The sequence below is a fragment of the Saccoglossus kowalevskii genome, chromosome 17, assembly GCF_978046115.1.
Source record: "Saccoglossus kowalevskii chromosome 17, keSacKowa6.1, whole genome shotgun sequence".
Lineage (NCBI taxonomy): Eukaryota > Metazoa > Hemichordata > Enteropneusta > Harrimaniidae > Saccoglossus > Saccoglossus kowalevskii.
In genome coordinates this window covers 18143615-18160838 of record NC_140657.1, presented here as the reverse complement: position 1 = coordinate 18160838, position 17224 = coordinate 18143615, and the positions used below count along the sequence as shown (strand labels likewise).

Here is a 17224-nt window from a genome sequence, read left to right as displayed (position 1 = left end):
ATTATTATCCCGTGAGCCTCTAGGCAAAGGAAATGACATCAGAAAAGAGACAGAAAAAATGTAAGCCAGGGGACTAACCTTCCACCATTTGTCAATAGCAAATCATTTCTGATTTGGAAAAAACACTTTTTTACAACTAATGTCAGACTAATTACTCATTAATGATATTGACAGTGACATTCTGTGCAGTTTGTATCAGACAGGTATATGTTTAAACAAATCGCCTGCTATTGCTGTTTTTTCCTATTTACTTTGGCTTTCCATAGAGGCTTTCAGAAAATGATGTATTAACATACTGTGAAAAAAATTATTTTAGCTAGAATTAATTTTTGCTGAAAAGACTTTTAGGTGTTTTGTATGGAATTTATTTTCACTGAATTTTGAATGTGAAATATAGGAAAAAAGGTATATATTTACTGGATTTTATTTTCACTGAATCATTCCTTTAGCAAAAATGAAGTCCATGCGAAAATAAAGTATTTTACAGTACATAAACTTCATTGTGGTGTTTGAGAGAGCTATTTACATTGGTTGACAAACGAGTCAAACACTACCATATGGACACTAATATTTCTTTTTTTTTCCAATCTCCCCATACTGTAGATATTAACATTTGTTTTTATCGGGACTTTTACAACCAATTCTTGGATAGTCAGGTTCTATGGAAGAGATCTCAGATCAAAGCATTGACTGAACCATGCTTTCAAGCAAAGGCAGATAATAAATGCAAGTGATAAGGATGCAACTTTCATAAGCATGGATGCAAAGTAGATTCAATTGAAATTCCACTGTATGCATGTACTCTGTGCATGTATGGAATTCACATCTACGGGATTGAATACAAGAACACACAAGTGGGGATGGCTGAAAAATAATCCTGCAGTAGGTGCATACCTTCATCTACCTTTGAATGAAATTTGAATGCTAGTTCCAAATTCATGCAATCCTTCCTTGAAAATGTTTTGTTTACCTGTAATTTTGGCATTTACACATTGGCAAAAGAAAATGTATAAATCAAAGCTTATCCTATCAAACTCGGATTACACATTTTAGAAAAATATTAAATTTATTATACGAATTTATCACTACCAGGTATTCCTGGAAACCTGACAATGAAAGTTTCATTCCAGAATCTTGTTGTTCTATACAAATTATTTTACTTACAGTAAGCCTGTCGTGTTTTAGATTTCTTCTTCTTATGACGGCAATACCAACATCCAAAAAGAAGAACTCCTAAACAACTCAGCGCTATAGCTACCATTGCTCCAATGAAGACAGGCATATCTTTCCTGCAAGCAAATCATAAGGTATCATCCTCAAAAAAGCCTCATGAAATGTAATGCTCATGTAACAAGATACTATATAAAGGTTTTTAATTCAACTATACTTGAGAATTTCAAGTACAGTAGCCATGGAAACCTAAGAGATCATGAGCAATTTCATAAAACATACTTTTTAAATTGATTTTTTCTCAATATGATGTGCAAGTATTGACAGACTTTGCTTCTTTTTATAAAACATTTAGATCATTGTTTGTGACTTTGATATCTAAGTATGGCAGACTCATTTTCACACGCACATTGATCCAATAAATTTCTAACCAATGATATCACAGAATTCAGTGAGCACTTGAAAAGGTTTGAATGAGATTATCATCAAATTCACAAAGAACAAAAATTATGAATTTCTGGGCCAGCATTTCCAAAAAATACTCATTGAAATTGACTTATTGAAATATTTGACTATTTTGGTTTGGTTTAGACACTCTAGTTGCTATTACTATGACAACATATAATGATTTATACCAATATATTGTTAAAATTAGGTATTTTTTTTAAAATGAGAGCCATTATAATACTGGATTCTGCCGTAAATTTGCCCTGGGTCGTTAAACGACAGTTTGGGTTTTTAAAAAAATAAATTGGGACCAAGAAATCACCTGATTTTTCGTCAGTTTTTAAAGTGTTATTTTAATCTTTTCTGATGCATAAAAGTTTCACCGTAGTCATTGACACCATTTCAAGAGTATGATGTTTATTGTGACTAGCGTGAATGAGTATAAGCTTTGTTTCGACAATGAGCAGTTATCACTGTAAACAATATTAAATTATTCTTCAAATGCTCAATTTAATTTTGAAAACAATTAATTTTTTTATTTAAGAACAAATCATGTCACTTTCCCATAAAAATCCAAGCCAAAAGATCGTACAACAACATCGGCAAATCTCTTCGGTGCTGCGCTCAATAACATTAACATATGAACATGTTGACATCATCCATCGTTTTGATTAGTTAATTAGCAATTTGACTTGTCAGGTCAAAGAACAACGTCTAGGTCAAAACATGGTGGATATTCATTTCTACAGCATCGAGCATTTAAAATGCGACCGGAATCATTTGCTTACGATGAAATAAGTTGAAATTTATTTGCATTTTATAACAATTCATCAAATTTATTGTTTGCACGTTATTATAATCATTACTTGGTAATAATCAACAATTGTGAAACGCCACATGACCGGATTGCGCTTCCGCCATCATTTGCTAATGCAGTTGTGAAAAAAAAATATATATGTATTTGGCGTACGAGATTTATAATGTGATTTTTTTTTTAGAAAGATGCGCAGGGTGACACTGTAATGAAATTTTAGCTTCTGCAATAGTATCTTTCGTTTTGGATGGTCCAACTGCCGGCGTTGAAAGTCGGCGTAGGCGGATTTTTCAATGAAAATAAAAGTCCCCCAAAAATATTTAATGATCAGTTTTTTAAATTTTTAACCCCAAATAAGGGCCCACCAGCTGTGAAATTGCTGAGAATGATTTTTTGGATAGGCAGAATCTGGTAATAGTTGAAATCAAAATGCATTTCACATTCAGAATTCTATTGTATCATGAAAGTGACTTGAACATATCAGCTTTAGGCCAAACCAATTAAGAATCAAAACTAGATACCGGCTTTTGGCTATTTGAATATTACGATACAATCGGTTCATCCATAACCCCTACTATGTTTCCTGCATTGAATACATTTCAATATATAACACTGAAATCTGAGGATCCATTTCCACTTTTGTCATCCAAATTTGAGACTAAATAGATTCAAATGAAGTGAAGTGAAAAGAAATAACAAGAGACTAATGCATCATGACATTGAACCCCTAAGGGAGGCTTGTACACACTATAAAGGTGTATCCTCTGCATTGTGTACAAAGGTCGCCATGTACTATTTTGTTCCTCAGATTTCCATACATTTTTACAACCTTGTCGTTTAGAATTACATTTATAGCGTTTTTTTACCGATCTTATAAAAGTGAAATGTACGTACAAACCAAAGTGGTTGCTGTAAGCGTCATATACTTTGAAACTAACACATTATCTATCCTTTACAAATAGCCAAAATATATAGGAAAAATTGAGTCACAGTTGATGTTTTAAAAATTTCCTTCAATGTACATTGCTGAACTGAACTACCCTCCCCTACCCAGAATATATAAACACGATATAGTCGTATGCAAGGCATAAAATATATAGAGTAGAAAGATACTTACTTAGGAATCGTCCACCAGTCTGCAGTGATACCAGAACTAGCACCAGCAGAGTTGTCATTCTTTGCTGTGGTTTCACTGGGTATACTAGTGGGGGACACACCTTTATAAATACAAACACAAAACAGGTCATATAAAAATCTTGATATTAAATAATGAATAAATGACTATTTGTCACCAAGGACATCATTAAGGACATGGTGGGATAAGTCTTAATACTTGTATTATAACATATTTTACCTTTAATAATACATCTACTATATTGATCTCACAGTGCCTTATAGAATGACATGAATTGTACAAGTTACAGCAAATAGTACAGCAATAAATCACAAGCACAATTTTGGCAGAAAAAAATACTTTTGGTGGAAAAATGAATTGGACTACACAATGAAAGTATGGGGTGAGAATACCGCCAAAAATGGCTTGGTGTCATTATTTGAACATTGTTTAGTTGTTTGCTCTTTATTTGGAAACTTGTTTGGTTATTATTTGGTCATTATTTGGTCTTTATTTAAACATTATTTTGTGATTATTCCATTAGTGTGTTATTACTGCAGCATCGTATTGCCATTATTCCAACTTTATTTCTTAATTATTTCATTATTGTGTAATTGTTACAATATTATTTTGTCATTGTTTCATACTATTACAATTGTGTCGTTATTTTGACATTATCTTGACATTCAATTGTCATAAGATTCGGTTATTTTCACGTCCAAATGTTCTGACATTCGGTTCGCTTGACTTGTGATTACCTCAACATTCGGTTAGCTTCACTTGCGATTACCTCAACATTCGATTACCTGACCTACATTAGCTGATCCCGCTTTCGTCTATACATTCAATCCATAGTCCCGGGCCGCCTTCGATAAAGCGTTGTTGACAAGACGCGCTCCTAGCGAAATTCGCGAGAGATGATCGGACTTGATCATTATATGATGACCAGAATGTGCTAAGAACCGTTCACAAGACTCGTTACCGTGTCGTGAACTAGCGAAATTTGAAAGAGCAACTAATATTCTTCAAGCTGGTATTTTTTTTATAGATTTTATTTTTCATTCTTTTCGCCTATTTTTTCCAGTTTAAAAATGTGAGCTGGCTGGAGCCTTTATTCCTTGTCTATTTCTAATACACTAGATACCGGCCGATAACGCCTCCTCCCCTCATCGGAAAAGCTGGTCCAAGGGATTTTTGTTGAGGGCAGGGGATTTTTTCTATTTTTGTAGGGGGTGGAAATATCAGTACCCCCCCCCCCCCAGTGGGCAGGGCAGATTTCTTTAAAAAATGGACAGGGGAACTTTTTTTAGTGAATAGGATACTTACAGCCAAAACAAGGTCAGCTTGGGCGTTCAGTTGCGAGACATAACAAAAAAACGCAGCCAGTGATACATTTCGAAAATAAAAATACAAAATAAACTCAATCAGAGGCGTCGACCACACGCGTTGGAAATAAATATTACACATTGTGATACAGTCTCACCAGCCTCTTTCACTCAGGCAATATAATTATGCCATTCCCCAACGCACTTATATGTAATACCTTGACAAAAACACAACAAGAAAAATGTAAATCAGGCTTGTAATTACTAGTAACTCAATTCGAACGCAATATTCATCACTGTAAAAGTGGATAAATTCGAACCAGCCAGCTCATGACCGGAGACGTCCAGTCGTCTTCGTTGAAAACTCGCCAATTCACCATAATCGTGGTGGTGAACTGTTTAGCTGTTTAACAGTCCGCTTCATTGAATGTTTAGTTTGATAATTGATGAACATATATTTATTGTGAGACTGTTGCTTTCAAGTTGTGTTAATACAAATATGATTTAAACTTGTCCCTTCCGTTGCCAACGTATTCAATTTATGGAAATAGCATATGTGTGTGCGTTCGCGTTAGTGATTGGGGGAAATAACAGCGAAAATTATTTCCAGCTAAAATATTGTATTTTTCTGTATATCAATTAGCCTTTGTGATCCCGGAATAAGATACTAGTAGTTGACCCTAAAGTACTCCTAACCTTAAGTCATAACATCTCAGACTACTATAGTAACATTGACATGCGTGCATCAGTGTTTTTTTTTATTTCATTCAAAAGATTTAGGGACACGGAAAAAAACACGCAGAAATATTTTTTCCTTGTTTATACTCCACACAAAGTAATTTGTCAGTCGTGGCGAGTATGTGTGACAGTTTATTACTTCTGTGTGAATATAATTAAATTATGTAATTTTTGGTACGGTATCACTCTTTTGGGAAGATAATGGTGGCTTTAAAAAGGACCGTTTAGTTTAGTTTCGTTAGAAAACGATATGAATTAACTCCAATCTATGACCCGCGTATGTGTGTGTGTGGGGGGGGGGTCGATCTTCTTAGCAGTGAAACTGAAACAGACACGTCGTGAAAATTACAACTCAACCTTGATTTATTATTCAATAGCATACATACACAGTGGCAGCGGCAGCGGTCGCCCCACGAAGAAAATTGCTGTGTCTACTGCGTTTGGATCTTCTGCACTATCATTTCCACTGTCATCAAATCCGAAAAAAAAAAAACATCGAGCAAATCATCTACACACGGGAACTCGTGATCATTTAGAATACCGCATTTCGCGAGAGTTCACGACTCTCGCCGCCTAAAAACAAAGTTTTCAAGACGGCACTTTCTTCATAGTAAACAGTTGTACCCGTAAACCAATTTTGACAGGAAACAGAAGCATGATTTAGAAGCTAATTTTTTTTAAATCACTTTTGACCAACACTTCAAACTACAGTGTCCAAAAAAACAAACACTTACCAAAATTTTTAATTTATACAATAAGCTTTCCAAAAATATATAGTTTTGTGGACAAGGGAGGTCATCTTGGTTGCCTAATTAACTAATTATAATACCTGTAAGGTAAACTGCATCTCTACCTTAACGAAAAATCGAAATAAACATTTAGTTTATGTTAACGGTTAGTTTAAATCAGCTTAACTTATTTCCAGCCTACCCTGCTACAATAGAAGCGCTGGAGTTGCTTGTCCTTCCTACTATATTGTCTATGGTTTAACTCCGGGGTTACGTCCAAACGTCACCTTCTTGACTGGGGATATGTGCTAGAAAATAAACCTTTGTTGTTGCGGTGTACGCAAGCAGATGAACTACTTATGTTTTTAACATCACTTCACCTATTAACAATTCACCCCTAGACGTGATAATTTCATTTCAATAGTAAAAATCCGTTCTCAAAAATCCAAATAATCACAACCTCACCGAAATTCATTTTCTATTCTTACCCACAAGCCACACCCAGACCATTCATCAAAACGAGTGGTCCGGGGTATACTAGTACTGTGACCCATGCCGAGGACTTCCTGTTTGTGATGCTATATGATAAATCAGATTAACTATCACGTGAAACCAAATGAAAATCATTCTAAAATAACGTACCTATACCCAATTGATTGTGGATTCATTGACCAGGGAGAAAGAAATTACATTTGCAATAATAATCGACGAGCAGGTCCGGATAGTAACGTTCGGTTGACGATATAGACGATACAACAGTACTGATTGGACAACCCATGAACGGTCCTACTACTTAACGCGCGGACACGCGAGGGAGTTTAGTCTTATATCTTCAGCAGAACGTAGCCGTTAAAACTTGCAAAATGAGTCTGTTTCGATCGATCATCGCTTAAGCAGCATACAATTTATTTATTTTTTGACTCATTTAAAAAATACGAACGGTGTCAATATTTAAAACTGCATTTTGTCTGTCTCTGACGTGCTTCAGAATAATATAGATCTTGGCCGATCGTATTTTTACAAAAGACCGCATGTTGAATAATTTCCGCTTAATTTTTCGAGCGCGCGAACCCAGAAATATCGCCCGTCCGCACTCTGGCATTTTAAATACATGGCCGTGGCATCAATATGTTCCTGGTGTCTCTGCTCTCTGCCCTAAGGAGTTAGCATTGCCTGTATCACGTAATTGTCTCGATAATCATATTGTTGAAACGAGGTAGCCGCCCTGGATTCAAACGGAACACAGTCCAAGTTACGTTCGCGAGCGAAACAAAGTACGTGTATGGTGGTTTGGAAGTGTCGTTCGAAATTAAATAATGGTTAATACTCGTTGAATCCTCAAACTTTAGCACTAAAACAATCATTTTGACAACTCATATGCCAGTGTTCAGTGTTTGAACAAGCGGTCAGTGTTTTTAAATAAGCGAGTGAGAAAAAAAAGGGATAAAAACATGGTCGTTTTTCCGGTCGGAAATTAAGCGATGTGCTGTTGATTAAAATGTTATAACATAGTTGAACTCTGGTGACCTTGCCCTTTGTTATATAATATAATTCCCTTTATCATAGTTTGTTTCAATATAAATATGCATTGTCATAATTAATTTTGAATACAAACAAGTTTTGGGGTTGAACCAACAGTGGGGAATCAGTCTACCGAATGTCCTTAAAAGATGTAAATATCTTACAAAAACATTGGTGCCTTATTTGTTTCATTATTTTAAGGAACATAATTTCCAGCTTTATTGAAAGTAATTGAGATATTTAGAATAAAAACAAATGTCTCATTGCAAAAAAAAGTGCTCCATTTAGATGTGAATAGATTCATAAAACATGCAAGATAACAGAAAAATTTAGCTGGCTTTAGTTCAAGTATTTTGTACAGGTGTCTGTCAAAAATGAATGATTCACTGAGACAAATATGAACTGCCTCATTGTGTGACTACTGTATTATATGAAAAGTAAAAAAAACACCCTTTATGAATAGCTATCATGTTGCAAGCTCTGCTTTGTATGCAAATCAACTTAAATAGTTGGTGTCCAGTGGAGGGAGAAGTCAACAGTACTGTTGCCTCCTGAGAAACTACATCTTCAAACACTGCAATCTCTGAAGTGCGTTTTTAAACTAGTATTATATAAACTCTATCATTCTGTTCTAATAGCTGAAACATATTCCTGTGAGTTTTCATTTGTCGAATGAACTGTTTGTCAAATACAGAATACATATATTTTAGAATAATTTTCTTTTTAAAATGTGGATGAAATGTTTTGCTTTTAATGTATTTTTTATGTATTGTTTTTGATTTGATAACTTTTGACTAAACAGATTTTCTATTAGCTTCAGATCTTGATCAAAGTTTGGCACCCAGTTCATAGCAGTGCTTAAGATTTTATTGGTAGGTTTGCAAATGTGTATCCGACTGTGCAATCTCTCCATGAGTTGGTTTTGAAACCCAGTATGGGATTCTGAGATACATTACCAAGGATATTATTACAAGATAAATCATTTGCTTCATTGAACACATACAACAATGCATATTTCCACTGAGATCAGTGACCTTTGATGTGTATCACCAGTGATCAGTCAAGTAGAAACAGTCAAAATATTTTATCAGATTTTCTCAATTTTTGCATGATATTTGCATACAGGACATCTGTTGTTCAAACTCAGGGAAGACTTTATACTGATGAATAAGGTGACCAAGTTTGATAAAGTTTGGAATAGAATTAGTAAAGTTATTATGCACACAATAACAATTATTAACGACGACAACAACAACGACGACGACGACAACGACAACGCCGGACAAAATTTTTCCCTTAATATACCTTTCCCTTCCATCTTTGATGGTACGGGCAAGGTAACAAGCGAAATATTGGGCGAAATGAGTATTGATGCCCATTTATAGCTTGACATGCGTCACCAAATGGGAACATGGTTAGAGTTGGTAGTACCATGGAAGGTACCAATCCATGGTAGTACCAGTACTAGTATATGCCAGAACAGCCAATCTAGCAGACTACATTGAAGATGATGACAAAGACAACAATCTGCTACCAATACCAAACTACTATGTTTCTGACATACACGCCAAACAAAGACATAATATGGATAAAAGGAAAAACAATTTTGGAGAGGAACTTATAAATATCTGCAAAACACAACAGCTGCTCATCCTAAATGGCCGAACAATTGGAGATAGTTCAGGCCAGTTAACTTGCTATGAATGGAATGGAGCTAGCACTGTGAATTATACTATAATCGACCAAACATTAATACAAAATGTTATGAACTTTAAAGTAAATCCACTTTTACCAGGTCTTGATCACTGCCAAATATCAACCACCATAAAACTACATATACCAATCTACAAAGAAACGCACAAAAATATAAACAACACCTTACCTTTAATGCCTGGACATTACAAGTGGTCAACAGAAAATAAAGAAATATATAAAATATACCTACAAACAGGAGAAGGACAACATATAATCAACAACTTCATAAAGAAAGACTACTCCAATCACTCATCTCAAGACATCGCCACCGATTTTCAGGAAATGATAGACAAGATAGCAAGGAATTGCCTCATTACAAAATCAAAACCAAGAAAAATTAAGAAAACACACGCCAGTAATAAGAAAAACAATGACAGGCAATGCAATATAATGAAGAAAGAACTTATCAATATATCAAAACAGATGAGAAAAGATCCATATAATACTGGAATCAGGACCCAATACCACATGAAAAAGAAAATCTTCAAAAAATATGTGAAGCAACTTAAGCAACAGAAATGGATTACCTTTCAAAATAAAATCAACAACCTATTAAAATGAGACTACAACACAACAAGAACTGTGGCAGACAATACATGACTACACAAAACAAAACATCAAAAATAACGGTAGTAAACATGTATCAGAAATACCATATACAGAATGGATAAACCACTTTAAATCTATCAGCACCAATTCAAACACTTCAAAGATCAGACAAGAAGAGATAAATACAGCACTAAGAAACATCGAAAACATGAAGAAAACAAACGAATACCTAAACAAGAAAATAACATTACATGAAATCACTACCGTATTAAGAAAACTAAAGAATAGAAAATCATCTTGCATAGATGGAATACCACCAGAGATGTTGAAATATGGTAGCCCACTGCTGAGTCAAGCTCTACAATTATTATACAACCGTGTACTTACTACTGAAGATTACCCACAGCTTTGGAACATCAATACAATAACACCTATTCATTAGAAAGGCAATGCATTAGATCCATCAAATTAACGTGGCATTTCAACTAGCAGCAATATAGGCAAAATATTCGCAATTATTCTAAATACAAGACTTATCAACTTTCTAGAGAAACAGAACATCATACACAAAAAACAAGCAGGATTCAGAAAAGGACACAGAACTATAGACCACATATTAACAATACACACACTGATTAAAAAGTATCAATCAAGGAACAAAAATCTGTATGCATGTTTCATAGATCTCAAGAAATGTTTTGATACAGTATGGCAAGATGGACTCCTGTACAAACTACAAAAACACAACATAAGTGGCCCAATGTACAACATCATTAAAGACATGTACAGCAGCATGCAATTCCAAGTCAAACTGGATGGAAAAATCTCGCCACTATTCCAATTATAAAATGGAGTGAAACAAGGCTGCCCCCTGAGCCCAACACTTTTCAATGTATTTATAAATGACCTATCAGAAGACCTCAACCTCAACACAGACCATAATGCCAAAACTCAACAATAAAGCTATATCAAATCTGATGTATGCTGATGATATAGCCCTGCTTTCAAAGTCAAAGTCTGGACTCCAAGCAAACATCAACTCACTACAACAATACACAGAGTAATGGGGCTTGACAGTAAACACGGAAAAGACAAAAACAATGGCGTTCACAAAAAACGGACATAAATCAGAGAATACTTTTTTCACATACAACAAAACAATACTACAGAAGACAAATCAGTTCACATATCTGGGCATCAACATCAACTCCAATGGCACCATGACAAAAACAACACAAACACTGGCAGATAAAGCAAAAAAAAAGCAGAACGTAATCTATCAACAATCTACCCAAAAAACAAGAACAACATCAGATTGAAGACCAAACTATTTGATACTACGGTATACAACAACCTATACTATTATATGGCTTAGAAATATGGGGAATACATATAAACATACAACAATGGGACCACACAGACACTGAAAAATGTCACCTAAGACTCTGTCGCCAGATATTATCCCTAAACAACAAAAGCAGCAACATCGGATGTCGAATGGAATTAGGAAGACTGCCACTCTTATCCATAGTACAACAAAGAGCCATAAAATATTATCAGCACATCACCAAGAGTGGATCAATAACATTTGCATATGACGAGCTGGAACAACAGTGTTATCCTAACTCTTGGCTGCAAAAATCCAACAACATCAAAACAACATACAACATTGACATCGATAACATTAATAAAAACCATTTACCGGTATATCAGATATCTAAAGACTACTACAATAAACTATGGAATCAAGACAATAACAGAGAGAACTCAAAACTACGGACATACAGGCAAATAAACAATGAAATTAAACAAGCACCATATTTAACTAAATTAAATAAACTCCATGATGTTGAAACACGAGCAAGATTACGGCTTAGTTGCCACAAATTACAGATTGAAGTAGGAAGACATACTCGTCCAAAAACACCACTCTGCAAGAGACTATGCAAAACATGCAATGTATTAGAGGATGAAATCCACTTCATTACATCTTGTAAAGCTTACTCTTCTGAAAGAAAGACTCTTTATGATGAATTTAACATAATATTTACTAATTTACATGAGATGGACAAAACAGAAAAATTCAAGACAATTATCAACGCATCAGATATACATTTACTGAAAACACTAATCCAATACATTCATAATGCAAACTTGAAAAGAAGCATTTAGTAACTTTCTTTGTTTTTTGATACTAAAATTACTATAATTAATTTGTGTTCATGTTTATTAAGGTAGAGATGCAGTTTATTTGGCTTGCTTTTTAATTGAGTAATTAGACAATGAAGATGGTATTATATATCCAACATGTTATATACTTTCTGAAAGCTTATTATACAAACTTGTCTTTATTTTAAATATCCAGAATGCGTTTTTGATTTTGGGTCAAAAATATGCTTTTTTGGACAAAAGTGGTTTAAAAAAAATTAGCTTAAAAACTTCAAGTCCGTTTGTGGGTAAAATTACATCACTGGATACCTTGGTATACTACTAATTCAAATGCGTCCACTCATCTCTCTAACGGCTTTCAAAGTCGCACAGCATGACCTCAAAGTTCATTCTTTTTTATTTTTGCATAATTTATATATCCATGTTAATTGCGGACTTGTTATTTTTGTTCCACTCGCCGTAATAAACTGTCCGGACGCATTTTGAACACCTTGCCAATAATGTGTGAAAATTTCGAGGCAAATGGCCAAAGCGTCTATCAGCTATTTTAATTTAAAACCCAAGAATTCACCAAAAATAGAAGACGAGAAAAAGGCTAATTTGCATATTTGCGCGTTAAGCCGGGAATTACTGCTTTGTCATACTTTCTAGACTATTGAAATTGAAAGTTAACGTATAGACATAGACATTTTATGTAAAATCGTTGGACCAGAACAACTGCTCTAGAATATATAAATCAGAAACACGTCATTCATACCAGTGTTTTGATGGGGTTGGTAAAAACACGTGGCAATGCCCAGTAAATATGACGTCATCTCATGAATTATTAAACAGGGGGCGGTCCTAGGAAGGTGATCTTTTATCACGATCAAAACATCATGGCTTCTGTTCCATGTATTTTCAATAAAAAAATCTACGAGTATTTCAGAGCCTATGGTTTACCGTGAAGAGTACAAAGTGGGATATTAAATTATTTATCCTTGATGATTTTTATGTAGTATTGAGAACCAACTCCAGGAAGCGAACGCACAATAATGAATAATCGCGTAATCCTAGAATCGAAACGCGAGGCACAGAAGTTTTGTTCATCGTTTCCAATCCCATTTTTCCCACTGCAACATATTTGTTAAAAGAAATATTTGAATTCTGTTTGTTTTTTAAGGAGGCATTTTTATATTTTTTTCCGATTTTGGCAACGCCTTATTCAGGAATTTTCTAAGACAGTCGCAGACAATCAGCGCACGGATGTACGTACAAAACATGCTGTTGTACTACCGGCGACGGTCGCCTGCAAGAAGAGAGCTCCAGCTCCTAACGTAAAAGTTTTAAAATTTCGACCGGTTTTATATAATTAGTGTTGGAAATCTGACATGTTTTAAGAGTGCAAAATTAAGGTGCATTTTCGAGCGGTCGAATTTTTCTGAATAGAAATCGGCAAATGAAAAAAATAGGAGTGCTAAACAGTGTGCTTCTTTAGTTTAAAAAAATGGAATGTCCGTCAAATTGACGTAAACTTTTCACGGAAAAAGCAAAGGTCGTGGTCAAGTTGCAGGCTAAAGATATCAAAAATCAAAACAAAATCATCAATCAGTAAGTATTATGACAAGGAAAACAAAACATCAGACGCGGAGAAGCGGTCAGCGCATCAAAAGAGTTGTTACCGTAATGTATCAAGTTACCTCTCTCTGTGATTTATTTTTCATTGAAATTACTTGGTTGTTTTCAATTAATTTTAGCGTACCTCTGCAATTTATTTTAGCATTGTCAGTTGTTTGCTTCATTGAATTAAACAAAGTTCGTCCGGTTGCAAACAAAGCTGTCTCGCACCACCTAGCAAAACTTGCGAATGATCGAAGTACAGGTACCCATTGGACAAAAGATACACAAAAGTTTGTATCTCCCCGACCCAGTGCAATATATCCGGTTAGAATCAAAGCTCACGTGCCCCTTATTTGAGGGACCAGATTCTGCCGTAAATTCGGGATGGGATTTAGAAAAAAAATAAAATGGGACTTTTAAGGTGTATTTTGGCGTCATTTTCTAAGTTTTACCGTAGTCATTGACGCCTATTCAAGAGTATGATGTTTATTGTGACTAGCGTGAAAGGGTAAGCTTCGTTTCGACAATGAGCAGTTATCACTGTAAACTGTTTATTTTTTGAGAACAATTATTTAAAAATAAAATCTCTCAGTCAATCAGAAACTCGGACTCATGCCTTCAGGGAAAGTCATGTTTGGACGCTCACATCGATTTTGTTTTTCGTTCGGTGGGCTGATGCCTTCAGTGTAGCTTTTGCCTCTTCCGACATAAAAATCATCTGAATCTTCTTTCTACCTCTCTTTCTTTTCACACCACGCATAATGTAATGATAATCAAAGAAAGCTTAGAAAGAACTCCCGTGTGCTGAGAGTTTTGGAGACACATTAAAAATTAATTCAAAATTACTTATACTTGAGATATTGATGGAAACGCAGAAAACTATTTATGCAAATAAGGTAACCAATATGAACAGATTTAAGTGTAAAACTAAAGGTCTGCACAATGTACCAAGTTTCATTGAAATGTGATTAGAACCAAAAAAATATTAATTATTATGCTAATTAGAGAATTAATATGAACAGATTTTAACCAAAAATTAATCAGGCTGTCTATTGTCCTAGAGCATTTATGTACCAAGTTTTATCCAAATGCGATGATCAATACTTGAGATATCAGTATTAATTAATTATGTTAATTAGGTGATTAAGAAACATAAATATTTACCAAAAACTAATATGGTGCATAGTCTGAGGTTCATTGAAATGTGATGGGTACTTTGAAATCCAATGAGTGGTTTTTAGACATCAGTGCAACAGCCATAGAACAGCAAAAAATTAACTAATTATGCAAATTAGGTAATTAATAGGCACAATTATTTATCCCAAAATTAATCAGGTCTCTGCATAGTACTAGAAAAGATGTCGCAAGTCTCATTGAAATGTGATGATTAGTACTTGAGATATCAGGTGAAAAGCTGAAAATTAACTAATTATGCTAATAAGGTGATTAATATGCACAATTATTTTACCCAAAAACTAATTAGGTCTCTGCACAGTCCACAAGTAACTATGTACCAAGTTTCATTGAAACGTGATCATTACTACTCGAAATATCAAAAGCTGAAAATTAATTAATTATGCAAATTAGGTAATTAATATGTACTGATATTACCCTAAAAACTATCAGGTCGGTACAGTGTCATATGACACCTATGTACCAAGTTTTATTGAAATGTTATGATTAGTACTTGAGATATCAGTGGAAAAGCTGAAAATTGATTAATCATTATGTAAATTAGGTAATTAATAATATTAACAGATTTTTACCCAAAACTAATCAAATCTGCGCATTAGTTCAGAGCATCAATGTGCCAAGTTTCATTGAAATTCAATGAGTGGTTCTTCAAAAATCAGTGGAACAGTCATAGAACAGCTTAAAATCAGTTAATTATCATGCAAATTAGGTAATTAATATTCATAAATTTTTACCAAAACCTAATCAACTCTGCGCATTATCCCAGAGTATCTATTTACCAAGTTTCACCAAAATTTGATTAGTGGTTCTTGAGATAACGGTGGAACAAAAAAAGTGACATACATACATACATACATGTACATACATACATACATACATACATACATACATACATACATACATACAGACAGGGTAACTGCAAAGACTCCCTTTTGTGCTTCGCACATGGGAGTCAAAAATTAGGAAAAAAACGCTGAGGAAATATAATGTTTGGTTTGCTAGCGAGCGAGAACTGATTTGAGAATAATTGCACATGCGCGTGAATTGAATGAACTATGACCCGTACAATCTCCATTTGCATATTGTCAATCAAGGGTCCTGTTATTTGGTTACTCATGCAAATTAGGCAATTGGACATAAACATTGCCACGTGTGAGTGTTTTTTATTTTTAACCAGAAAATAAACAGCAATTTTAACGGTGTTCCAATAAGAATTCATTGGTCAAATTTTCACAGAATGTTCTTTAGATAAAAATCTATATAAAAAACGAAAGAAACTATTTTTGATTGAAATTCACAAATAAACTTCATCTCTACCTTAATTTAACTTTATTATTCAGAGCCCAAAAAAGATTGTAATTTCTTTACGGTGATAATAAAGTATTATTGTATTGTATACGCGGGGAGGGAATCCAGAGAGAGAACAGCCAGCATCCCTTTCACGGGAAAACGTGAAATCTCGACGGATTTGTTTCGTTCTCGCAGGTAATATTAGGTTTTGTGGGCTTCTGAGTTCAAGAAGCAAGCGTTTAGAGACATACCTATGCAGCCGTATCGAAAACGTGCACAAAACGACCATTCTGTGCATGTTTTCATATGGAGCAATGCTTTATCGGAGGCGGCCCGGGACTATGGATTGAATACTACGTGTATAGCGGGGTCAGCTAATGTAGGTCAGGTAATCGAATGTTGGGGTAATCGCAATTCATGCGAACCGAATGTTGAGGTAATCTACCTTAATTTAACTTTATTATTCAGAGCCCAAAAAAGATTGTAATTTCTTTACGGTGATAATAAAGTATTATTGTATTGTATACGCGGGGAGGGAATCCAGAGAGAGAACAGCCAGCATCCCTTTCACGGGAAAACGTGAAATCTCGACGGATTTGTTTCGTTCTCGCAGGTAATATTAGGTTTTGTGGGCTTCTGAGTTCAAGAAGCAAGCGTTTAGAGACATACCTATGCAGCCGTATCGAAAACGTGCACAAAACGACCATTCTGTGCATGTTTTCATATGGAGCAATGCTTTATCGGAGGCGGCCCGGGACTATGGATTGAATACTACGTGTATAGCGGGGTCAGCTAATGTAGGTCAGGTAAT

General features: G+C 34.7%; 1 protein-coding gene across 2 annotated transcripts in view; it reads right to left on the bottom strand.

Moving 5' to 3' along the window:
* The window catches only part of LOC100374680 (protein sidekick-1-like), a 101614-nt gene that overhangs the window by 16884 nt on the left and 67506 nt on the right, over positions 1 to 17224 (bottom strand). For both annotated transcript variants that reach the window (XM_085492194.1, XM_085492195.1), the window contains 2 exons: positions 3549 to 3648; positions 1165 to 1289 (listed from right to left, as the gene is read on the bottom strand). In XM_085492194.1, coding sequence (XP_085348320.1) covers positions 1165 to 1289; positions 3549 to 3648 — 225 coding nt within the window. The remainder of the gene's footprint in view (positions 1 to 1164; positions 1290 to 3548; positions 3649 to 17224) is intronic.